A 27,145-nucleotide genomic window follows, 5' to 3' on the forward strand; every position below is an offset into this window, starting at 1 on the left:
ACGATACATTATAAAATGATACATAACAACCATCCAAACAAGTTGTTAAGGGTGTGATGTCCCTATGGTAGGGCTGTTCATTCGGATCGGATATCCGAAATCCGAACCGATCCATTCAATTTTGAATTTCGGATTTCAGATTGGATCGGATTTCGGATTATATTTATTAAAATTTTGGATTTCGGATTGGTATATTTTAATCCAATCCAATCCGAAATCCAAAATTATTAGGACATGTATAAATACTACACTTTAATTTACATCAACCTCCAAGTTATTACCTTTACAATTGCTAGATTTAGCTATATTGGCACCATAGTACTCTCATAATTGCATAAACATGAATTTTTCTTAATGTATTAACTATTTTACAAAGAAAATATACATATTAATTTAACTTTGAGGCATAATAATACGATCCAATATCTGATCCGATCCAAACTTTAAAATCCGATCCGATCCGATATAATTCGGATCGGATTCGGATTGCATTTTCTAGAATCCGAAATCCGAAATATGCTAAATCCGATCCGATCCGATCCGTGCACAGCCCTACCCTATGGTACTGAATTAGTACGCATTTAATTTTAGTTACTATGGTATGACATAACGAATACAGAGGATTTATATATTCGACTAAGCTAATTTAGAATTGGTATTTTTGATATTGAGATTTGAGACATAGGGTTAACAACATGGTTTCAAATTTGAATTTTAGATACACAATTTAATGCAACTCCTTCTAATCTAACCTTGGTTTGTAAGTTGTATGTTTACTCAGTAATTGTGCTTGTGTAATGTAACAAGATGTTTAATGAAATTAATAAAATAAGTTGGTTTGAATATCGCTATCTTTTAAATAAAAATATAGAATGAGACATAATTTATTGGTATTTCCAAGTTCGCCAATACTTTCTATTATGGGACGTCTCAAAAAAAAATTGACATCATTCTTTTAATTGTATTAATTTTACAATGTCCCCAAGTATATATTATTCAAATTCTATTTAACTAGTCAAAAATGTTTAATATGTTCTCTTTTAAAATTAATTTTCAACTAAAAATGAAATAAGTGAGGTTAGGACTAAGTTATGTTATCAATTGAGAAGGAAGAGGAGTGCAAATCATGTGACTCTATCTCCAACAAACAACTAGCAAAAGGTTTTCTTTTTCTTTAATTTTTCACATCACATAGGGAAATCGGGAAAAAGACAATGAAATTTGAACGTAACTTATTATATAGGAGCTAAAAAAAATATCTCTAAATTATAAGTTTATTAGGTGGTGCGCAGGGGCGAATTTTGTGCAATAGTTAGGAGTATACGTGAATTCAGTAATTTTTATCTAGATCCTTCATTTACGTTAACTATATAAGAATATTTAGTTTGAAAATTTTGTGTTAACCTGATTATTATTGTATATTAACTTGAGATTGCTTAATCAGCTTTTAATCGTTTTTTGTATTGAATCTAATTTAAAGAACATGCATGTAGAGTCGATGAATAGAAATTATTAGAGTACTATTTTTCCTAAAAAGTTTGTTAACTCAATCTTAACCAAATAAGGCTCAACCCAATTTTTTCTTTAGAGACCAATCCACAATCTAAAAAGTTAGGTGTCATTAGAAATTTATACATGTTTTGTTTTAAAATTAGTTTGTTTTAGAATTTTGTACTAGAAGAGTTGGTTTGTAAAAAAAAGAAGTTAAATATCTGAAAATATTTTAAAGCATCATTTGTCTGGAAACATACACTTGATAATCAAGAAATTTAAAATTGATTTAAATAAAATAAAAATGCGCTTTAAATAAATAAGTGGTTATTTTGAGATTAAACATGCCTATAAGTAATTTATTTTCACTTTCCTAGTTTAATCATTTTAAGTTAGTTTTCTAATTATAATTTCAAGGTAGAGGTAAGACTTGCATACACACAATCCTCTCCAAACTCACTCGTGAAATTGTTGACCAAATAATTATTAATACATTATTATTACGATTAAAAATAGTCTTATACTACATTTAATGCTTGTTTGGTGTTATGTTATACACATAAAAGATTATTAGTTAGAAGTCACATAAAGTTTGGACAATATCACAATCATATAAGATAGGATTTGGCATTCAATGAAACTTAGCCTTTCATCCTCCGATAGGTTTAAGTTATATGCAATATTAATAGTATAAAGATTGTTTACACTTACCGTTCAAATTAATATGTAACAGCATATTAATTATTAATTTATTAGATTATTTGTATTTATCATTGAAATTACTCATAAATATTTTATTCCTTTTTTTTGGTTGTAAATAGGAATATTTTATTAAAAACTAAGTAATATTACATAGATCTTTCCCAGCCATCCCATTGGGATCGAAATATTTTATTCCATCAATACGAAGAACTTAATTAGTTCCTTAAGATTATTAGTATTTATCATTAAATCTTCTTCCCCTCCTATTTGATAAACTTAAACAGCAAATAAGCAGTTTATTTTGACTTCATTGTCTATATATTCAGTATAAAAGATGTACTCATTTTTTTCATATTTTTTTACCCGAATAAATTTCACTTACGATGAAAATAATTAATTTTTATTTAAACCTACTCATTTCTTTTTAAGTTACATTTTAAAAGTTTGTCCCTAGTCATGATTTTGATTTTTTTGGCAGGTAGAAGGTCGAGGGTCTTTCAAAAATAACATCTTTGCTATATGCACATTATTTTCCCCAAATACTGGGCCGTTGTCGTTGTCTCTGGCAAGTGGAAGATATTTTCCATTTAAAATCGAGGTACCAAACTAAAAACTTCCCTTTTTTTGGAGCCCACAAATGTTTTTATTTTTTCAGTTTTCTTTATCTGTCAACTTTTTGGTTACGAGGAAATTATTATTCCTTTCCATGAAATTGACATTCAGAACATGAAATTCTTGCAAATAATATATTTTAAGTGAGTATTTATTCAGAAAGCTAACAATGATTTGCAAAATAATTCAAAGCATAAGTTATTTTGGGGTTTTCCTTTCCTTTTTTAGGCAAATGACATGCTCAACCTATATAAAAATTAAGAATGAAACTCACTGATAAGAAGTCAGTGTTAACATATAATTGAGTAAATAAAAGTTTGTTATTTTTAACGATTTAAACTTTTAGATGAGATGATCACATTTTTTTAGGATAAATATTTTTATTTATGAATCTTTATGAGCACAATTATGTTCGTTTCCTTGATTCTTCATCCGGATTATTCTTCATGTTTTGAGGTCTGGATGAACGTATTTCTTGAATGTTAGGATGATACGGACTTCTCTGAGATGTATTTGATCTCAATGAAAGTCGAACATTGTGTAAATTTTCTTCTTAAAAATATTTGATTATCAAGAAGCGTCTGGTCGCATTTTAAGTTAATGATGAGGTATAACGTCTCTTGATCATTTCGGCTTTGAGAAAGACATTATTATTTTGATTTCTTTGTGAATCTCAAGAGTTTATGAAATTTTTGAGATGACCACATAATTCAAGAAACTTTCGCTATCCGTTGTGTTAATGAATTTAAGTTAAATAATAAAATTATTCAAAGAATGGATAGTTAATTATTATGCCTAATCATATGCTTTAATCACGACAACCCCCACCATAATCACATAAAACGTGTGAAGGTATCATTGTGCTAAATCTCTGATAAATTGCTTCAATCATTCCAATTCAGAAAAAAAAATCAAAGAGATGTTGAAATTAAAGTGGGATAAGCTAATCATTCAATTCTTTTACCCTTTTAAGGCCAAAAGATTAAAGTTGCTTCCATGTCATCGTAAGGTTACGAGTTCGAGCCGTGGAAATAGACTGTTGCAAAAATACAGGATAAAGCTACGTACGATAGATTCTTGTAATCCGATCCTTACTCAAATCTCACGTATAACGAGAGCTTAATGCATCGAGCTGCTTTTTTTATAGAGTCCAAAAGATGGACTTTTTGCCAAAAAGGGTAGTGTCCAAAAACCAAGAATAACACATTTATAATTAGACGTCAATGATTCAATGGGCAAATTGATGAATTAAAAAATAAAATATCTTCACTCAAATGTAAATTTTAAATGAACAAAAATGATGCATATCTATTACTTATTGACTACTAATGACATTGATGACACTTGGGAGGGCCCTTCTCCCCCACCCCACCCTCTTTTAAAAAGGAAAAAGCGAAATGCATAAATGTCCATTTAAGTTGTCCACAACGATTAAACGTACATTTTAACGGACTTATTTATCAAGTAAACACCTCAAGTTATTTTTCAGTGTATTTCTTAAACTCTCATGCTCGACAGATCTTATAGGTGATTACACTCGCGGATAATGTGGCAAATTAACAAATCAAAAGATGACACCTATAATTTCTTTAAAAAAAATTTATCTACAGTTAATAAAAACCAAATCGGATTCCCTCCTCACCAGTTAAATTAAAACAAAATGAAATAAACACAATTTTGAAAGGCTTCACTCGCTGCAACGAGTAGTACACACATTTGCCATGTCACTCACTTTGAAGGGTTTAAGAGATAACTTGAGTTGTCTACTTAATAAATATATCTGTTAGGTGTCCATTTGATCGTTGTGGACAACTTAAAGGGGTCATTATGTATTTCGTCAAAGAAAAATAATAAAATTTGCTCTTATACTATTTGAAATTGATAAATTCAATACAATAATAAATTCAGTGCAATTCTACACGTAAGGTTTGACAAATTGATCAATTTTATTCTTAATTAAATAGTATTACTTCATCGTTGCGTAATATTATTTTTTTTTCACTCTTAACCCCGAATGGAGCTCCAGCTTGAGGGTTTTTTCAAACAAAGTTAAGGGTTGAAATTAGACCCTTTTAATTTACCCATTTTACGTTGAAACTTAGTTAATAATAAGAATAAATACGAAACTTACTTGCTAGTGAAGGATAGTTGAGTAATTCCATATAATATGTGAAGTAAATTTAAATCTTTTCACTTAAGGGATCATTTGGTTAAGAAGCAAGTTAAACTAGAATTATAATAGGCGAGTTAAATAAAATATGATTAGTTAGTAGATATATATTTTTAAATAGAAATTTGGTTATAGATTAAAATGAGATATACATGATACAATATAAAATATGGGTTCAATTTCACAATAGATAAACTAGAATAACTATTAATATTATAAATTTTAATGTTGACTTTCTTAAAAGGACTATGCAAAAAGAGTTACGGAGAACAATATTTATGTCATTTGATTATTTTGGGGTAATTGAAAAATAGCCAGCATTTGCAAAGTCATTTAAAAATAGCCATTATTTTGCTGCAACACAAAAAGTTCCAGCATAATAAACTGGAGATTATAACACCTGTGTATGAACTTCCAACATATTATACTAGACCAATATATTATACTGGAACTCCAATATATTATGCTGAAAGCCAAGTATATTATACTGGAACTCCAATATATTATGCTGGAATATTTTTCGAATTTTGAACAGTGTTTTCGTTCAGATTTATCTTTACATGAAAAGTGACTAAAATTCGATTACTTTTGAAACTGTGGCTATTTTTCAATTACCACTTGTAAATCTGGCTATTTTTGAATTTCTCCCCATTCTAACCCGGAATATTTTTCTTTATTCAGAAAAGGGTTATATATGCCATGCGGATTAGGATAGATATGCCCGTCGTTAATAGTTTGGCACAGATATGCCCAATCCGTCCAATACTTATTCATTTATGCCCTTAGTTTAACGGAACCACTATTTTGTCTTTCTTAAATAATTAATAACCGGACCTAACTAAAATCTGCTGACCCGATCCGTTAGGACCCGACCCACCCTTATTTTAAAGATATTTTTTGATATATTATTTTTATTTGATTGAGAAATTTGTGATAATCATATTTATTTATTTGAGTAATGTGATAATTGATTTTTTTTATATATCATTTTGGGAAGTAATCCTACTAAAAGTAGTACTAACTAATATTTATTTATTATTTAAATAATATAATATTCGAATTAGTTTGTGCTTTCTTCAATTATTTTACCTTCTATTTTTATTTTTCTTAGTGGTGCTTGTTATGAAGTAGTTAATTAATAAAAATGAAAAAGAAGCACCACTGTTTTTAACAATTTATTAATTGTTTCATATTAAATTTGTAATGCAGAAAATAATTCAATAAACTAATAATCAATAATATAATGATCACTTAGCTAAACCAAAAAAAACGGACCCATTAGGTTAAGTTATAATGAATAGGGAGTTATTTGTATTTGTGTTGGTGAAAAGTACAAATAGATTATGAGAAACATAAAAATAGATGGTAAAATGATTGAAGAAAGCACAAACTAATTCGAATATTATTAAAATAATAAATAAATATCAATTACTATTTTTAGTAGGATTACTTCTCAAAATGATGTATAACAAAAAAAAATCGATTATTGTTATGATAAAAATCAAAATATGGTGGATGTCTACTCTTCCTCCATAATCTTTCTCTCAAATGGTTAATGACATATTCAATGACATATTTTCTATGTTCAATGACATATTCCATGACATATTTTCTTCACTTTTCATGCCTATATAAAGGCCTTGTAATAGATAGGAAAATACACACAATTGAAGAAGAAAATTTCTTCCTTTCTCTCTATCTCTTTCTTGTTCATGTTTTACTAAATTGTCTTTATTTCTTGTTCATGTTTTACTAAATTGCTTTTATTTCATAACATGTTATCAGCACGAGTCTCTAACCAATTGTATATATATCTACAAAAATTTTCCTACATCCGGAAAGATTACAATTAGAAGCTATACATATCATCACATGGTTAAATGTAAAGAGAAACTACATATGGTAAGTAATGAAATGTAAGAAGGTATGATTATCTTATACTTGTCATTCCTTTAAAATCTCATATGCACACAACTTCGTACTACACCTGTATTGCATAAGCACATATTAATATTACATCTTTTATATCACATGAATGGAATAAAATTTTCGAAGTTCTATATGTGAAAATCATAGTAGCAGTTAATTGTTGATATGATGCATGTCATGGTAACCAAGGATATTTTATATAAATTGTCTTATGCATATTTGTGTGTTAACTATCTTCAATCTGTCCTGCCGCTTTTAACATTTTCTTTTACTTGGATGAATATTTTTTTTCCTTTTGGATTTTTACACTTGCATATAGTACAAAAAAAGAATAAAAAAAATGGTCATACTGATTAAAAGCATAAATCACCTTGAAGAAAACAAAAAATACTTCACATCTTTATTTAGGTTGATTAATTACTTCTTTGAAATTTGGAAAACAAACCAGCTATTGAGAAAGTATACTTCATAATTTATGGTCGTATCATTTGAAAGCAAACAATGATTAGTATGACTACTAGAAGAGGTATTTTTGAGTATCCATGACCTACTTGATGTTTGCTACTGACTTACCATTTTTAAGTATTTTATATGAATGATGCACAAGCTACAACTGGTAAGTTGTTACCTATAATGTCACTTTTCAGGTAATATAAATGCTGAATTTATGTATTAGTACTATATATGTGTTGTTACCTATATGGTGTACTTTTGATAAATTTATTCACTAATTGCTTGGTTGAATTGAGTGAAGGAAAGTCATGGCGTTAAATCAAATCCAATAGGTAGGGTATACCCCGAAAACAACAATATTTTTGAGAGAGACTCAATAAATATTATGACAATGATTTTATGATCCTTTTAAACTCTAATAGAATTTAGAAGAAATATTCTGACTACAAACGGTTGTATTTCATATAGATGCTACAAATAATTAATAAAGCTTTACGCTGATTTGAGATTTGTACACTTATTTAAGAAAGCAAATTTGATTTGCTAAGTTGCAAATTAGTTGTGTATAACTTTTTTTGGCATGTGATTGAAATTAAGGCTTGAGAATGAATCTTAATATTGTTTAGCCTATTATGCCATTAATTGAGGAATAGACATCGGGATCAAGTCCTGATGCTCCATAATGATAAGAGTTGGGTTTGAGTCCCAATTTATTATGGCCTACCATGCCTTTATATTGGTAAGACATTGGGTTTGAGTCCCAATGTACCATATTGATGATATAATGATGACTAAAGAAAAATAATATATTTTTCATGAAAATGCATGAAAATTGTCCCACTTGATTTGCTCCATTCTTGAAGTGAATGTGATAACAATGCATAATAAGTTTCAATGAAGACAAGTGGTTAAACAATGAACGTGGGCGTTCCAAATATCAAAATAATAATAATCATCACTATGATTATAAAAGGAGAACAATAAGGGTTCTCAAAATAGTCCTTCAAAATGTGAAGGCAATGCTTACCATCAAATTGGTATGAAAATAATAAAGCACGTCGCTGATTATGATCCATTCCTTGAAGAGAATGTGACTTATGATAAGCATTGAGAATGCAAACCCATTCCTAAAGTTGAATGTGGCAATATGTGATAAAAGCAATGAATAAAGACATGCAATTCATGATTATATGAATACCACACAACTCACCTCTAAGGGAGGTTTGAGTAAAATAAAGAGAATAAATATTATTGTGTGGTTACATGAATATGTCATTGGTCGCGTACATGTGATATGCCAAATATTATTTTGTCATGCCTTATAAAAGTTATTAAAGACAAAATTAAAGCAAGAAATGATTTTGCTTATGATGATTTTGACCATGATAATTTATTATGATATAATTTTCTCTGTGAAGGAATCATTTACCATATGAATGGTATGATAAAAGATTTTGCAGTACAAAAGTTGTTAAGAACTCCGGAAAAACTAATTTGTTACTACCCGGATGAATAAACTTATTCATGACATTGATATTGTAAAGTCTCAAAAGAAACTTTTTGAGTTTCAAATATATAAGTCAAAGTGATTGGCATATTGAGACTATAAATGAAAGGAAGATTGAATATCTTCATATTTCTATAATCATACCGGGTAAATATGAAAGGTTACCCGATCTTCTTTCTATTTGTACTACACAAATATAAGCATGATGCTGGAATCATATGCCACAAGTAAACTAGAGATTTACTAAAATAAATATTAATTGGCATGACCGGTTGACCATATCGGTTCAATTATGATGCGAAAAATTAATTAAGAATTACATTGACACATATTGAAGAATAGAAGATTCTTCAAGAATTCTCTTGTGCTGCTTATTCTCATGATATACCAGTTAAAGGTTGGGATTGAATCCTTTGATTTCTGGAAGGAATAAAAGGTGATATATATATATATATATATATATATATATATATATGGGCGCAGTCACCTGCCATGTGGACCGTTTACTATTATATGATTTTAATAGATGCATCTATTTTATGGTCACATGTGCATTTGTTATCAACTTGCAGTTTGGTTTTTGCAAGATTGCTTGCTCAAATTATTAGAGCACAATTCCAGAATATAAATTATGATGATTTATCTTAATAATACTGGTTTAAATCCAAGTTGGTTTAGCAGAAATTGTATGCCTCCAATTATAGCTAAATCATTGGTTATGAGAACAAAACTCCCAAAAACGAAATTTGGTATGAGATTTATTATTTAATATACAGCAGCACTTGTACGCATCTAGCCAAGTTATAAAAAAATTTCCCTATCACAATCGGTTCAGGGTCAGGAACCAAATAATTTCTATATAGAAATATGGATGTGTTATATGATTTAATTATGCCACCAAAATGCACAAAGATGAGTTCCCAAAGATGGTTGGGAAATGTGTTGGTGATCCCAACATTAGGGGGAGAAAATGGGCAGCTGAGAAAGTGATACGTGAAATGAATTATTATGAATACATATAGATCCTCGTACAAGAAAATATAAACTTGAAGTTCAAGTGATAATTCATTTACAAATTATTGCCAGACGCATTTGCTGACCCAAAGCTAAATGTCATATTTCAGCTGCTAATGCTCCAAATAGAATAAAGTCCATGAGGGACAGAGTCTATGGCACGCATGAAGTGTAACAGACCAATCGGTTCCAAAGATAAAACTCCTTGAAGAAGGAGAGGGGCAAATATTCAAAATGGTCATAATAAGGAGGCAAGTGCCCTAGAAGAGCACCACGACATAACACTTCATAAGACCTCATGGGAGAGGCTCAGGTACCTGAAAATAATGAAATAAAGAGATCTCAATAAGTTATGTCTTTATTGGGTAATAATGGAACCGACATAAAATGATTGTCGACGATATTGTTAATATAATGTAGCGCTCAATATGATTAATATTGACGAGGATCTTGAGATCAAATCTGTCATGAAATTTGGACGGATAAAAGATTGGCCAAATAAAAAATACGCAATGAAATTTACTTCACTTGAAAAATGTGAAGTTGGACGGATAGTCCAACACCTAAAAGTATAAAGTCAATTGAGGTATAAATGTGTTCTTGTGCGAAAGGTTCAAGTCGATAGACATAAAGACGACTTGTGGCACAAGAAAATTAGTAAATATCCTCACATTGATTATATGGAGACATTTTCTCTTATAGTGGATATAGTCACTTCAGGTTTTAATCTGGCAATATATGAAAAACTTGATATGCGTATAGTGGATATCATTGAAAGATTTAAATTGTCTTGGATCATATTAAGGTTTCCAAGAAATTTATTAAATAATGCTTCAAAAATCCTTATACAGATTGAAACAATCAGGGCCCATGTGGTATAATCGCCCGGGAGAATACTTGTTGAAAGAAGGGTATAAGAATAATTTAATTTGTCCTTGTGTCCTTATAAAAGGATATGGATTTGAATTTGTTATAATCGCCATGTATGTTGATGATTCAAATATCATTAGAACTCCCGGATAGCTTCCTAAAGCAGTAGACTGTTTAAAGAAAGAATTTGAAATGAAAGATCTTGGAAAGACAAAATTTTGTCTTGATCTACAAATTGAATATATGAAAGATAGAATTTTTGTCCTTCAATCAGCATACACTAAAAAGATTTTAAAGAGCTTCTATGTGGATAAAGCACATCCATTAAGTACCCCGATGGTTGTGAGATTACTCGATATAAATAAAGATCCACTCCGACCTCATGAAAATAATGAAGAGCTTCTTGGTCCTAAAGTACCATATCGTAATGCAATTGGTGCGCTAATATATCTTGCTAACACTACAAGGCATGACATAACTTTTTCAGTTAATGTCTTAACAAGATATAGCTCCGCTCAAGGAGAAATTGGAAAAAAAAATCAAGCACATATTGCGTTATCTAAGGGGGATTACCGATGTGGGCTTATTTTATGGCAATGATTGCAATACCGATCTTGTTGGTTATGTCGATGTGGAGTATTTATCTGACACACACAAGGCTTGATCTCAAACATGTTATGTGTTTACATGTGTGGCACTGTCATATCTTGGCGATCGACTAAGCAATCAATCGTGGCTACTTCTTCTAATCATGCTGAGATAATTGCTATTCATGAAGCAAGTCGAGAATGTGTATGGTTGAGGTCTACTATACATCTTATTCGAGACAAATGTGGTTTGAAGTGTGATAAACTACCCACAGTTTTGTATGAAGAAAATACAACATGCATAGCCCAATTAAAGGGAGGATTCATAAAGGAGTTAGGACAAAGCACATTTCACCTAAATTATTGTTCACACATGATCTTCAAAAGAATTGTGATATTAATGTGCAACGGATCCGTTCAAGTAATAATATGGCTGATTTGTTCACCAAATATCTACCGGCGTCAACCTTCAAGAAACTAGTGTACAAGATTGGGATACGAAGGCTCAACGATGTGAACTGATGATCTCATCAGGGGAGTTAATACGCGTTGTACTCTTTTTCCCTTACAAGGTTTTGTCCCATTGAGTTTTCCTTGCAAGGTTTTTAACGAGGCAACCAAAAGGCGTATTTCTAAATATGTGTACTCTTTTTCCTTCACTAGGATTTTTTTCCCATAGGGTTTTTTCCTATTAAGGTTTTAACGAGGCACATTATTTATGGACATCCAAGGGGGAGTGTTATGATAAAAATCAAAATATGGTGGATGTCTACTCTTCCTCCATAATCTTTCTCTCAAATGGTTAATGACATATTCAATGACATATTTTCTATGTTCAATGACATATTCCATGACATATTTTCTTCACTTTTCATGCCTATATAAAGGCCTTGTAATAGATAGGAAAATACACACAATTGAAGAAGAAAATTTCTTCCTTTCTCTCTATCTCTTTCTTGTTCATGTTTTACTAAATTGTCTTTATTTCTTGTTCATGTTTTACTAAATTGCTTTTATTTCATAACAATTATCAAATTACTCAAATAAATAAATATGATTATCACACAATTTCTCAATCAAACATAAATAATATATCAAAAAATATCTTTTAAATAAGGTTGGGTCGGGTCCTAACGGATCGGGTCAGCAGATTAAAGTTGGGTCCGATTATTAATTATTTAAAAAAAACAAAATAATGGTTTCATTAAACTAAGGGCATGAATGAGCAAGTATTGGACGAATTGGATATATTTGTGCCAAATTGTTTACCACCGTCATATCTATCCTAGTTCGCATAGTTCAATGGCATATATGGCCCTTTACCGTTCTTTATTTCATGAACCAAACGACCTCTAAATGAATGCTATCACATGATATATAACATGTGATCAGAAGACAAAGTCAAATGTATATAACTGAAGTAAATGCATGTCAAGAGTTTAACAAAACAAATTGGATTTTTCCATTGATACAAACCTCGTTAACTTGTTCTATTTGAGAATCTAAAAACTTTATGTAAGAGGGGTGTTTTACTCTGGTATATTCTTAGCTCATCTCTCTTGTCTTTCTCTGCTTCTCTCTCTCTCTCTTAGCTCATCTCTCTTGTCTTTCTCTGCTTCTCTCTCTCTCTCTCTTAGCTCATTTCTCACGTTTTGATGTTCTTTCTTCTTGTTTTTTTTCCCTCTAATAGATATGTATACATGACACTTTTGTTCAATTATTCAGCAGGAAGAAGCATTTTCAAGAAAAAAATCATCATCCAATTGTTAGAGGTAATTCTCAATTTTTTATTTTTTATTTTATAATTTTGGTCCTTGCATGTGTTGTTTTTTATGTGCAGTTATCAGTCTTTTCCTTGTTTTGATATCTTGGGGTTCAGTTTTTTTAAGAGGATTTCCTACTGGATTGATATGCATATTACTGTTCCCAATAGATGCCAAAAATTTCATTTTTTTCCTGGGCTTAAGTAGCTGAATTTTCAAGAATTCTTCAGGTTTCAACAATCATGTTTTTTTTTTTTTGGGGGGTGGTGGGGGGTGGGGGTGGGGGGTCTTTTATATCTTATTTTTAAAATTTTGAGCTCCTCTGTTTGTTTGAAAAGTCCCAAAAATGAAGTTTGCAAAAATAAGCTGTAAGTCTGTTTGAGTTGTTTTTGCAGAAAAAGTTAGGAGTAACTTTATTTGACCAACAAGGTTGTAGTGGAGTGATAAATAATACTTTATTCTTAATAAGAGGTTTCGGGTTCGAGTTCCGGGTATGGAGTCGCCAGGGAGCGCTTTACCCCCAATGTGGGACTGCCGTTGTGGGACTTCTCGGCGCAAATCCAGATTTAATCGGGTCCCAATATGGGTACCGGATACCTGGTGGGAAACCAAAAAAAAAAAGGACTTCATTTGAAAATGTGCAAACTCAATTCTTGAGTTTTTGAAAGATTTGACAATCTTCGTCGAAAGGCAAAAAAAAGTTCAAAAAAATCCAACTCCGACCTACTTGGGATTGAGGCGTAATAGTTGTTGTTGCAACACAAACAAACATATTTTGGAAAAACGCAAAAGGTGAGTTAGCAAAATCACTTTTTGCAACAGAAAAAAAAAAACTCCCATGTTTCATTCTTTTATGTTCTTTTTTTGTGGTATGTTGTGCTTAGAAATTGATTGGAGTTTGGAGAGGTTGGTTAGCCATTAAATGAAAATATATTGGTTGTTCAAAATGTAAATTCCAAAGGGCTATTTGAATTATTAAGTTTCTTGATTCTGTGATTACGAATTATGAATTTCTTTCCCGTACGGTAGTTTTAGTGTTAGTATGGTATCATCTTATTCCTAGATTATTGTCACTACCTACGGTTTGATTGCTATCTTTTGCTTCGGTCGTCTTAATATCTTCTTTTTGTTATTGCTTGTTGTCACTGCTTCTTTTCATCTTTTTTTTTAAGCCGAGGGTCTAACGGGAATATCCTCTCTGCCCTCTCAGGTTAGGGGTAAGGTCTGCGGACACCCTACCCTCCCCAGATTCCACCAAGTGGAATCCACTAGGTTTGTCGTTGTTGTTGTTGTTGTTGATTTATTCTGGTCTGTATGCTAGCGTAGTGATATGCTAACATGAAATAAGAGAAAAATTATGTAGTATTAGAATGAAATGGACATGAATAGAGTGAAAAGAATACACTGGATTCATATAGTTAATCCTAACTAATTTGGAATTTAGGCGACAAGTAGAGCACTACTTCCAACCAAGAGATTGAAAGAGTTTTTGAGTCAGAAAGGAACCAATTTGGGTAAAGGCCATTGCAACACTATTGGTACGGGTTTTCAAGGAAAGGTGTTTACAAATTAGAAGTTTTTTAGATTGAGGCATAGTTTATTGATTGAAGGAATTAGGTCCTCAAGATTGTATAGTTAGGCCTTTGTAAAATGTATTTGTTAGTAAGAGCAGCCGGGTGCACGAAGCTCCCGCTATGCGCGGGTCCAAGGAAGGGGCGGACCATAAGAGTCTATTGTACGCAGTCTTACTCTGCATTTCTGCAAAAGACTGTTTCCACGGCTCGAACGCGTGACCTCCTGATCACATGATAGCAACTTTACTAGTTACGCCAAGGCTCCCCTTCAAGATGTATCTGTCAGTGACCAATGAATTGCTCTGAATATACCTCTATGAATCTACAGTGTGTTTTAGTTTGAACCATTTATGTGATCCTGTATGCATTTACAACGATTGCTTTCAAGACATGTAACCAATTTAACTAATTGTCAGTTCTTGAGAAGAAATGGAAGTGTTAGAAAATTAGTTCTACTATTTCATTATGTACAGCTCTGAGGACTAACATCAATTTGAAAGCGAGTAACTGGTGCATGTTACATTATTACTCTGTCATCATTCTTTTTATTGTCATGCATAAAAAAAATTGTTACAGTTTGATGGTTGTACATGCAGAAATAAGGCGGTCTTAAGTTGATAATGAATCACATGGAGGACAAGCAATTGAAGTTTAATCAACCTCTTCTCTCAGTTAGACGAATCTCTCCAGCAATGATTTCCCAGAGAGATGAGAAAAAGACAATTGACAATTCTTTTCGCGCTATCACACATCCTCCTCATTTCAAATCAGAACTGAAGTCGGGCCTAGTGGGGAAGCCAGGAACTGTACCTTTCCTCTGGGAAGATAGCCCCGGAAGACCTAAGGATGAGCGCGGACCACAAATTCATTTCACCGAAAATCCTCCTACTTTCCCAAAGCTTCCCCCTGGGTGGAAGTTAAGAGAGAACCAGGATTTTGAAAAAGATTTCGAAAGTACAAAGATTCAAACAGGAAATATTCTAAATGCAAAGCCGAGTTGCGACTATCTGGATGAAAATATAAAGAAGATCGAGAGTTTTGACAGCTCAAAAGAAATGACGGGGGATAAGGAAAATATTGAATCAGAAGATGGTGATGAAACATATTTGGATGCCCGGGATACACTTTCAAGAACTGAATCATCCTTCCTAAATTGTAATGTAAGTGGCTTAAGTGGATATGATGAGCCGAATGCAAAACCATTTAGAACGTCTTTAACGGATCCACGGGCTAAGGATTTGATGATGGGCCGGTTTCTACCAGCAGCTAAGGCCATGGCTTCAGACAAGACTTCGGAGACACCTTACTATGTTCGCAAGAAGCAACCACCTGTTCAGGATCAATCAAGACAGATAAAGAAGGTATTAAATGGGGATAGACGACCTCAATTGCGCTACGGACCTAGTTTTACACTTTATCATTCCCAAGCTCATGATAATGAAGAAGAAGAAAGTGATGATGACTGTTATGATAATGGAGATTTAGCAACTAAAGTTTGTGGATTGTTGCCTCATTTTTGCTTGAAAAGTTCGTTTCGTCTTCTCAATCTTGTACCTGGAATGAGTGTTAGAACTCGAGTACCTGTGTCTCCTGTCAGTAGAACCCAAACTGGATCCTTGTCTACTGCTTCTTGTAGCGGAACAGAGAATGAGGTCAATTCAACTTATGCTAATGATCCTTATGAGCATAAATCAATCCTTGGAAGTACTGCAGAAGCAAATGATGGCGAGGTCGAGTGCTTGGGCTTGCAGAAAAATACCTTCCAAAGTTTTCAAGAATTATTGTCTGATCAGAACAATAGCAGGGAAGTAGATCTGTCAACTCCTGTTGTAGAGAAAACTCTGTACATAGATATTGTGCATAAAATGGAATCTGTAGCTAAGATATCATGTTCTCCGGATAGAAAACCATCTAACTTACAACACGAGGACGTTGAGATACTTGAAAGGATAATAAAACAAAAACCATTTGTAGATTCTTCACTTGATTCGTCCGAGAAGTCTTCATTAAAGTCATATCTTCAAAGGAGAGTTGACTTCAGTCCACCACATTCAGCGGAAAATTTGAGCAATGGAAGGGAGACAAAAGCATTGACAGCTACCGGTCAAGCTCAAGACTGTTGCCAAGATGCAATGACCTTAACAAAGCCTGAGATTGACGTTAGAGAAACAACCAGAAAGCCAATTTTAAGAAGAGAGAAGGTGGAAAATTCATGCAAAGTGCACCCGGAGTTTCTTGTTCCACCACCTTTACCAAAATCTCCATCAGATTCATGGCTTTGCCGCACTTTGCCTTCATTATCCACAAAGAATGCACCTTCACGGTCCTATATCGGGACAGGAATAAATAATAATAACCAGTTTTCTAAGCCAGTATCTAGTGATCCCAAGTGGGAAGCAATTGTTAAAATGACAAAGAAGCAACAGCCCTTGTGAAATTCTGAGGTAAATTCTCTATTTCTTCCGGTGTATAAAGGGCAGCCTGGTGCACTAAACTCCCGCTATGCGCGGGGTTCGGGGAAGGACCGGATTACAAGGGTCTATCTATGCAGCCTTATCATGCATTTCTGCAAGAGGCTGTTTCCACGGCTCAAACTAATGATCTCCTAGTCATATGGCAACAATTTTACCAGTTACGCCAAGGCTCCTCTTCTATTTCTTCCCATGTATAAGTTTATGTATTCTTTTCTTTGTCTGATATATTATCTAAGCGCGTTCTCTTTTTCTTAATTTCTCTTCTTGGAATTTCACCATTCTATCAGGAACTCGGAGCCTTGATACATATACAAGAAGCTCACTGGAAGATGTTAATGCATTACCGTGGTCCTCTGATTGTTTCATAATGCTTTCTTGTGCAAATCAAATAGTACAATGGGTGTGAAGGTGAACAATAATGTATAGTTTGCTCTATAGATTTTACACTTCATTTCTTAAGGTATAAAGGGCTTGTAACTGCCAACTCATATCCTGTAATTACATGATGGAATAACAGTTCTGTTGTACAGGTAATCTTGAGATTCAAGTTCAACTTAATCCCTTGCATTGGTTGAGAGATTTTGTACAGTAATCATAACCTATAATTGTAGTTTCTTGTTTATGCGATGGAGCATAATTGAAGGAAATTTCTTGTTTCCGAATGAGAGGTAAATGTATCGATATGGGACAAAAACCTATCATTTAAGTGGAGAAGGAATAGATAGTCAGTGAGTTTCAAACCGTGTGTCAACTGGCTCTAGATATTGGGAGGAATTCAAAAATAGACAGATTTACCAGTTGTCATTCAAAAATAGTCTCAGCTTCAAAAGTACTCGAAATCTAGCCACTTTTCATGTAAAGATAAATCTGAACGAATACTGTTCAAAATCCGAAAAATACTCCAGCATAATATATTGGAATTCTAGCATAAGTATACTAGAACTCCAACATATTATAATAGAGTTCCAGCATAAGCATACTGGAACTCCAGCATAATATACCGGAGTACTGGAAGTTCATACACAGGTGCTCCAATTTCCAGTATATTATGCTAGAATTTTTTGCATGTTGGAGTTCCAGCATAATATGCTGGAAGTTCATATACAGGTGCACCGATCTTCAGTATATTATGCTGGACCGGTCCCTGTTGCAGCAAAATAGTAGCTATTTTTTAATGACTTTGCAAACGCTGGCTATTTTTGAATGATCAGTCCGAAAAGTGGCTAGCGCGTGCTATTTTAACCTAGATATTTGCTTGCATTAACCCCGAAGAGCTAGCTTTGTAATGTGTTCCTTTGATGTATTTTAGTATTTATAACGTGTTCCTTTGATGCCTCTTGTAAAAATATAGGTTAAGATTGCGTACAATAGACCCATGTGGTCCAACCCTTTCCCGAACCCCGCACATAGCGAGAGCTTAGTGCACCGGGTTGCCCTTAATGTGTTCCTTTGATATACAGACACGTAATGCAAAAATTAATAACGCAAAAAAATGTTAAAATGTTTGGTTCTGATGTATTTTAGTATTTAAAATGTGTTCACGTTATAAGTTTTAATTTTGTCAATTTAATTGTATAAATCCATGTATTACTAATATCCATGCGCCAAATGCTGGGAGGGAGCAATAAAACGACTTCATACTTACGAACTAAATTTCAGAGTATTTGCTCGGCATCACTAAAACAAGGACAACATAACAAACTCTTTCACCAGAATTCAAACTAAGCAAACTTTGCTGTGCTGAAAAGTGAGGTCTCCCAATTGTCTGATTATCAGTTTAAAAGCAATAATTTAAGGTGAGATCAGTAAATTAATGTACGGTATATTGATATGTACATAAGAAATGTCCTATTCTATAGAGAACACCAGTCATTATTTTCACATTGTTGAGACATACTATAAATTCACCTCATCCCAAATTAACTACTCACTGCATTAAAAAAAATGAATGATAAAACCAAAAATTGAACCATCCTAAGGTTTGATAACACGACCTTTGTATTGCCCTCGACGAATAACAAAGTCATCAGGAGGTTGAAACTCTTCCAACCAAGTAACCTCTGAGAATATCTTCCCATCCACCTCGAGCTCGCCTTAACGATGCAAAGCATTTAAAGTAAGATTTGTAATACAGTTGCATGTTCATATTCATATAAAAGTTGGCACCAGAGTTATTACCAGGTAGATCTCCTCGAGGAGACCTTCGGAAATAAGTGCAATGACGTCCATCATTGGAAGAGTAAGGTGGAGAAAGGATATCAAAAATAGCACAAGGGGTTATAGCTTTGAAACAATGAATATTGCCTCCATTCGTTGGATACAGAGTAGTTGTCCCGCATGGAGCAGTCATCTCACAATCTTTAAAAAGCTTAGCTGGTCTTGTACCTGAAAACCATTTAAAACAGGTACCGAACATAGTAAATGCCAGCATAACCTAAGATCAAGATTTTGCATGACAATTGATCCCAATCAAAACAGTTCCAAAGAAGCAACTCCTTCCAGCCAAATGACACAATGGCCAGCTCTCTCCAGTAATACATTATAGTTCCAAGACTCTAGACTTGAGTACTGAGTCTTAAGGAAATTCAATGTCTTTGTTTTTCCTTTCTGTGAGACAGATATTAACAGTTACCATTTGTATAGGAACAATGCAACCATACAGTTCACCTTTGTGCAAAAGTATTGAGATACAAAATTCTGCAAGATATGCGAAGTAAACCCTTGGCCTTGCTAGTCTACTGAACTTAACTGTGATCATTTGTGCAATGAAATGCAAATTCCGCATAGGATGTGAATTAAACCTCGAATACGATTTACTATAAAAAGGACCAATAACTCTTGTTAAAGAACCATTACTATACTAGTCTTTTTACAAGGACCTTTTGTTATCGAATTCATGATATAGAGCATCACCAGGCCAAAACGAAACCAGCAAAAACAAAATGTTTTTTAAGTATCTTAATCACACTGAAACACAAACTATTGCCAATTGTAGTAGTAAGAAAAGAAAGGTCAGTCAAAGAACACCAAGTCCAAGTGAAATAGAGAAAAGAATGCCTGCCAACTAATCAAATTCCAGAGAATAAATCAAGCACTGATGTAACTTCAAAGTAACTGAACATCAGAACATCACATAAGACAACTCCACGTTCTGCAATGAAATGATATTTCAAAAAAGAGCATATTATCTCCATTAAGAAAGTCCTAAAAAACTTTCGTGCAAAACATCCGCTTCAAATAAGTACATACCTTCGGGTGGAACTGAAGGCCCCGGACTGTCGATCCAATCATAGGCTTTCACATGTAAGGAACCATATATAAGCTTACTTAAAACGGTCATCCCCGGGTGGTTATGTAGAGGAATGATTGAAGAAGGTGGCATGCAGAATATTCCCATCTGTAAGAACATTCAACAGGTTAGCGGATCTCACTTATGCAGTTTTCACATCACTCCTTATAGCACAACATCATCAATCTAATGGAATAAATAAAAAAAATCTAACAGTACGGCAACACTTACAGTGAAGCTCTCACATTCATGTATGTGCAGGTATTTGATTGGCAGGATCGATCGTATACCCCCATTATGCTCGCGCATGGTACCTTTCCAACTCCTGACAAGTTGTGCCTCCTGCTCAAGACCTACATCAGAAGGCTTGATTTTGTCTGAAACAAAATGAACAGCCGACGTACTAATTACATGAGAATTTCAAGAATAAAGCAATATAAATCTTAGGGTATCAGGCAAAGGATTCAACAAATATCTGACACTGCACCTCATAGTCTCAACGGATACTAGTCATACACATGAGAATATAGAAACTAAGGAATAAAGTCTCCAAAAAAATTACTTAAAACTGTGAATTTTGCAATTCTATGCAATATCTGACAAAAGAATGATATACATTAAAATGCTTCAGGAATGAACGGATTCTTCATGAAACCTGCATCAAACCAAATTGACTTGGATCAGATAGCAGATTGGAGAAGGAGAACATTTACTTCCCGAATTTAGCATCCTTACGGAAAAGGAAAAGTTTTATAGAGCATCATGGACCTTAATCCCCTTCATTTCTTAATACTGCTCCCCAATCCCAACTTCCTTATTTTCTCTATATAACTTAACTAATAGAGCCAGAAAAAAGCTTTGTTCCTTCAATCACCCTCCAACTAGCATAGCAGCTTCATATGGAGAGCTGAGATTTCACTTTTTTCCATAGACTTCTCATCCTCATTCAGTCCAAAAAGATGCTGCTGCTCTCTTCACCCCTGTAACGAACAAGTAAGGTAAATCCTTAATACACGTCGTTAGATTAAATAGTACCAACCTCAAACCTTTTCATCTCTACCTTCTCAGCACCAATCTAACACCCACCCAACACCATCACAGAAAAGAAAAAGGAGCTCCTATACAACCTCCCAGGAGTTGCATGACATCAATGACAGCTTACAAAATCAGTAACTTCATGATAATAAGAGATGGAATACATTTATAGACTAATTTAAGTTTTAAAATTGTTACTTTTCCTTCTTTCACACAAAGGAGAAATAAAATAGGGCTACTGGACTTTTTGGTGTCGGCCGCAAGTATTTGGTTCTTCATTTGTGCTTCAGTTGATAAAAATGTATGTGTTGATTTTCCTATCTCACTTGTGCTATAACATCCATGAGTTCTTTGCAGTAAGAGACTGTTGACATCGAAGAGAGTTAAAGGGATGTTATCCACCTGACATTGTTGCTAAGCAGGATATCTGATAAACAATCTGATCAATACTTATCCATAAAACAAACTATATGATTCAATTGTAAGAGCTGGACATTCATCTTCGGAAGTTTCTTCAGATTATCCTAATCAACCAGATCCTTCATTGGCCTCATTGTACCAGTGTTAAATGAGTTGGAACAGAGTTTTAAAAAAACTTGCTAAAACTAGATATCACACACATATCAGACTTGATAAACATACATGATTCCACATAGGTTTAATCTGATTGTGTATCATTTTAGCCAACTCCACCATTCTGATACAGGAACACACCAATCCTCTCCAACAACATTTTGGAGTCCCTATGATCAATCGATCATATCATGATGCATCCACCTCATTAGTTTCCTTAAGAATCTCAGCTCCATTTCCCACCCACCCGACATACCTCGTGTAATTTTGGTGAACCAAATTCAATTTCTTTAATAACATTGTCGTACTCAAGTTACTTTTTGCCTTTCTTCCACATTGCGCTAACAATAATTAGAAGTCCTCCCTATACTCACAAATCTTATAATTCCAACCATAGAACTATATGTAGTTTGTTCTCTGACCAACTAAGAGCCCACAAATTGTAAGGTGACTTGGAGATGCACAAGCAATCCATATGAAATCCTACAGCAATCATGTATGCCTATTGCTACCAAAATACTTTCTTGCCTCTTATGAAAGAAAATCTGTCAGAAAATATTTGACAAGCAAGCGTCACACTAGTCATTCTGATAGCAACTATCTAGTAGTTTCTCAGATAAAGCCTAGAGGATCATCAGGATTTTGTTTCAATGATCTTTAGTATAATCATTTTTAGCTTTAACCTTTCCGCTTTCATTGAACATCCTCCTCTCAGGCTCTCAATAGTCCAAACCTCATAGCGGATCCCACATACATACTTCCACATCTTAGTGCTATAAAATCTAGAGACATTGGTGACATTTTCTTGAACAGAAAAGCGATTTGAAACAAATCTGCAGAGACTTGTAAGCATTTGTAGAAATGCAACCTTATCCCTAAATCTGATGCATAATGAGTTCGGTGGGAGAAATTTTCCGCTGTTTTAATTATCTAAACTATCATTCAAAAAGTTTTGCAACTTTAATTTTAGTGTATAACGAGAGTAACTTGGCTCTATAGTTATTTGTAAGCACCTCCATTCTAGAATAATCATAAACTTGGAGAATGGATTTCAAAAGGCCACCAGGGCTTTGGTCTAGTAGTTAGAGCATGGGATGTGTGGATTAGGCACATGTCATGTTCGAACCTTGCCACAAACAAAAGCCTTGTACTTGAGTAAAGAAGGGTAGAGGGGCGAGTCAACTATCCACCGAGTTTCAAACCGTGCGCCATTGGAACTCGGGGATTTCTCGAATATGAAAGAAAAAAGAGAGTATAAATTTTAGAAGGACCTGCTCATACTCATCATATTTCAGTGCCCAAATAGCCCTCTGTTTCTTTCTTTTCTCTAAATCATCAATCATCAATCATCAACCAGCCCAGTCCACACAAAAATCCTTTGAACCCAATTAATTTCCCGTTTTAAGACACAAATCTCCAAAAAGTAGAGCCTCAAAGACGCCCGTGCAAATTCATATAAGAATCAAAATTACATTTAATCTCCACAGTTTCCTAATCAAGTCGTAAAGAATCAGACTTCCATTTAAATCTCCGTGTTTAACTAATCAACAATAAGGAAGTTGGAATGACATTGAAATATCATGCGCTAAACTAAATGCACACTTAAGGTATAAAATTGAAAGGCATAATTGACCATGAAATATACGTAGTACAATCACAGAAACTGGAAGAGATTTAGAAAGAGTTTGAAGGGGGTGGGAGATTTTTCATATACTTCTTGTATACGAGGTTTCTCCCCAGTCCCCACAACTTCAATAAAATTATTCTCTTATCCAATAAAAGGGGGTGGGAGAGCAAAAAACTTTCAAGAGGCAGGGAGCAAACATTATTTTCAACAGACAAGAACATTCAAGCTCAGATAGTGCTAAAGTGAACACCATACCACTCTCTAGCTCAAAAGGCACAGAGGCAGTTGGAAAGGTTTTTTAGGAAGAAGGCCCCTCACCCTCCTATGTTGAAAAAGGGAAGTGTAGATCTTAAATATGAAAATGATAATATCAAAGTTATTAGTCTCGGGATAAAGATATTTCCTTCACAATATTGGCAGCAACAGAGAGCTCAAGCATGAAAAGCGTTTTGAGTACTCATCGGATTCAAGAGGTCATGTTAGTTTGCTCGAAAAGAAAAAAGATAGATAAACCCATTATTAATGAAAGAGGGCTAAACATATGCGGCTCATTTGCTCGGCAATGCTGCACTCATCTTCTGTTGGCATAGTACAACTAGTATAATATTTTCATTTTCTTTGAAGAGATGAATTTAATGTTCTCCAACTAGTTTTGTTAGAGGGGACTAGTTTATACAAGCATATTTACACCCTGAGCGCAACAAGACAATAATTTTTTGTCCTTTGCCTAATACTATATTTCCCCATTTGCCCAGGCTGCAGACAGCAGGGGCCGATTTAGGGGGGCGGAAGGGGATTCACACGAACCCATAAAAAGCAAAATCTGTTTTTTACCTCTATATATTATGTTTTGAATCCCTTTGACACAGCCCAAAAACATAGCTTAGTGGTCAAGAGGGTTCCAAACTTTTGTAAGGTCATTGGTTCAATTCCCACTAGCTACAATCTTTTTTAACTTTTTTCATTTTTGAACCCCCTTGGCGAAATTCTTACCTCCGCCACTGGCAGACAGTAGCTAAAACCCCATATTTTCTAATGTATTACTACCAACAAACACCGCATTTATCAATTTGAGGAAGACCAACAAAAAATTAGTGTCCATGCCCAACCTCAAAATGGCATAAGAATAATCATGTACATAGGTTTTCAAAGAGAAGCGTGCTACAACTATACAGTGCAAAAGTAAGAGATTCTACTCAAATATAGAAATGATACATAATTGTACTCCAACTCCTAAACAAAAGAATTATACTACAGAACCCCCAAACAGCCTTCACCAACATGTAGAAATAAATAGAGTAAACAGAAGAAAACACAAATGAATCAACTAAACCATGTGGCTTATTGAAATCTATACATGTGGCCAACATTCAAGTAAAATTAAAAAAGAGACTAAAATTCAGAACACCTACCTAAGAGAGAACGAACTTTCTCAAGAGCATCTTCTGATATGGGTCCATCAGGAGAAAGTGATGCTATACAGGCATTATAAAGCTTTTGTACAGCTGGCATGTTTATCGAACCGACCACCTTTACCCTGACCGCCTATGCACCGAACTTATCTTATAGCTAACAACTTGAAGCTAACCCAAAAAATCCTGTCTGAAGGGTCCTCTATTTCTCAGAAGACCCTTCAAGTAAACAATCAGGCACAGGCTGGACTTCAAATGCAAACAAAGCCGATGATCATGTATCCACGTGGTGCTTAACAGATCCAGCTATCTATTATCATTGCCACCTACTAAACAGACAAAAAAACAACCGTTAAACTCAGCGTTGCAGAAAACCACAAAAATTTCAACATTGTATTTTGAACTTGAGAAGAAACTATTAAATACCAAACTAAATTACCAAAAATAGGACTTGAAGCCCTATTAATAGCAAAATATTTTTGACAAACCCAGCATTCCATTTCCAATAAAAAACAAGTTCATGTAAAGCTGATATTCCATGCTAACTTCACTAGTTAAAAATCCATACTTGTAAATGGATTAAAATTATATAGCCTAACAATGTTAAACTATTTGCAGTATCAATGTAGTTTATATGGTAAGAGGTTACTTACCTTATTTTTCTAGTTACCAATAATACTTACTATAGACGCTTAGCACTAATTAGCTTTTAAGTAACCTAACTTTTAAAACCGTCAAATGCCCCAAGGGGCCGTTTGGTTGTGAACAGGTTACACTGTGATTATAATGTGGGGGTTATATAATACGGGAATTAAATTATGATGGGATTATTTTGTAATATACTTTTATTAGCAAATTATCAAACAACTGAAAACTAGAAAAGAAGAAAAAGAAATTGAAGTAGCTTGGAAATTGAGTACTATAGGAACTAGGAAGAAATTCCCAAGCAAAAGTGAAACTCCATGTCAATTGAAGAACTCAATGGAAGAAAAAAAAAAATACTCATTCAGTGATTAATGAACCGGAAACGAAACAAGCATATCATTAAATAGCTGCAAAAGAAAACGAAACACATAAATATAACCTTATCAGTTCACCTAAAGGATATTTACAGTTAAGTCTCCATAAAAAGTGTGATTTGTAATCCTGAAAAATAAGACAGATTACCTGCTACAACATGTAAAAGTGACCTGAATGACGATGTATATATAACTTAAACTCTACATACAATTAATTACGCCTCATTTTCAGAAGATTGATCTAAGACTATTTTCACTATAGACGTCTAACTTACCATAACCCTACTTATTTACCTTATGCTTGGAAAAATCTATTTATGCGGAGCTTATACACACACACACACACACACATATATAAATATATATATATATATAATATATAATATATATGTGTGTATGTGTATATGTATATCGCGTGAAAAAAATGAAATTGCTGTAACGATTGTTAATGGAAACAGGGAATCAAAAGCGGAGAAAATCATACCTTTTGAAGATGAAATACAGAGAGATCGCGGGGAGGTAAGAGGAGAAAGGGAGAGAGAACGATTGCGTTTTCTCTGAGCCTTTTTGGAGGGGTTGGAGATTTGGATTTTATTGGAGTTATAGACTATGGCGCTCGCTCTCATTGACCACCTGGAATTATTGCCCTAAATTCTGCTTGTAAGTCACATGAATATCATTTTTGTCTTTTTATTTCTCTTTCTATATATTTATTAGTATAATATTATTATCGTGGAAAATTGAATGGATTAGCATTCGCAATTACTATAGAATAGATTGATTTTGTGGGTGTATAATAGTGTAAACACCTTTTTAGGTTAGTTAGAATCAGTATATTGAGTAACTCTTAATATAATCTTATACATATCACCAATAACATATTCGATGTAATATTACAAGTGAAGTATGTGGTGAAGACTAACTACAGTGTTTGATGGTGGTGATGGTTGTGCGCCATAAATAGTGGTAACTAGTGGTGGCAGTAACGATAGCGGTGTGAAAGGACAACATCTTAATAAGACTTTGTTATATGTCATAATCATT

At 33.6% G+C, this 27,145-nt stretch overlaps 2 protein-coding genes across 7 annotated transcripts; one reads left to right on the forward strand and one right to left on the reverse strand.

Annotated features, from left to right (window-relative positions):
- The first annotated feature begins 12,810 nt into the window (after positions 1–12,810).
- Positions 12,811–17,721, forward strand: LOC104237722 (uncharacterized). Of its 5 annotated transcripts, none has more exons than XM_070153255.1 (3): positions 12,811–12,872; positions 13,061–13,107; positions 15,269–17,721. In XM_070153255.1, the coding sequence occupies exon 3, from the start codon at positions 15,293–15,295 to the stop codon at positions 17,105–17,107; it is 1,815 nt and encodes a 604-aa protein (XP_070009356.1). In that variant the 5' UTR covers positions 12,811–12,872; positions 13,061–13,107; positions 15,269–15,292; the 3' UTR covers positions 17,108–17,721. The 5 variants fall into 5 exon arrangements, 3 of the variants coding, with proteins under 3 accessions (XP_070009356.1, XP_009790224.1, XP_009790225.1); XR_713705.2 differs by lacking the exon at positions 12,811–12,872 and having other exon boundaries at positions 12,887–13,107; positions 15,269–17,337; positions 17,434–17,721; XR_713706.2 differs by lacking the exon at positions 12,811–12,872 and having other exon boundaries at positions 12,887–13,107; positions 15,269–17,303; positions 17,434–17,721.
- Positions 17,722–18,952: 1,231 nt separating this feature from the next.
- On the reverse strand, positions 18,953–26,745 carry LOC104237723 (plant cysteine oxidase 4). Of its 2 annotated transcripts, none has more exons than XM_009791925.2 (6): positions 26,586–26,745; positions 25,083–25,408; positions 20,667–20,812; positions 20,396–20,543; positions 19,325–19,531; positions 18,953–19,239 (listed from the first exon to the last, which is right to left on the reverse strand). In XM_009791925.2, exons 2-6 carry the CDS (start codon positions 25,180–25,182, stop codon positions 19,121–19,123), a joined length of 720 nt encoding a protein of 239 aa, XP_009790227.1. In that variant the 5' UTR covers positions 25,183–25,408; positions 26,586–26,745; the 3' UTR covers positions 18,953–19,120. The 2 variants fall into 2 exon arrangements, with proteins under 2 accessions (XP_009790227.1, XP_009790226.1); XM_009791924.2 differs by having other exon boundaries at positions 25,083–25,411.
- Positions 26,746–27,145: the final 400 nt, after the last annotated feature.

This window comes from Nicotiana sylvestris, chromosome 8 (assembly GCF_000393655.2).
Source record: "Nicotiana sylvestris chromosome 8, ASM39365v2, whole genome shotgun sequence".
NCBI lineage: Eukaryota > Viridiplantae > Streptophyta > Magnoliopsida > Solanales > Solanaceae > Nicotiana > Nicotiana sylvestris.

Bases quoted from the DNA above. Each gene is read 5' to 3' on its own strand.
- LOC104237722 (XM_070153255.1), top strand. From the start codon at position 15,293: ATGAATCACATGGAGGACAAGCAATTGAAGTTTAATCAACCTCTTCTC.
- LOC104237723 (XM_009791925.2), bottom strand. From the start codon at position 25,182: ATGCCAGCTGTACAAAAGCTTTATAATGCCTGTATAGCATCACTTTCT. The intron at 20,544-20,666 runs GTAAGTGTTGCC...ATGTTCTTACAG, and splicing joins ATGAATGTGAGAGCTTCACT to ATGGGAATATTCTGCATGCC. The intron at 19,532-20,395 runs GTATGTACTTAT...AATGGTTTTCAG, and splicing joins GCCTTCAGTTCCACCCGAAG to GTACAAGACCAGCTAAGCTT.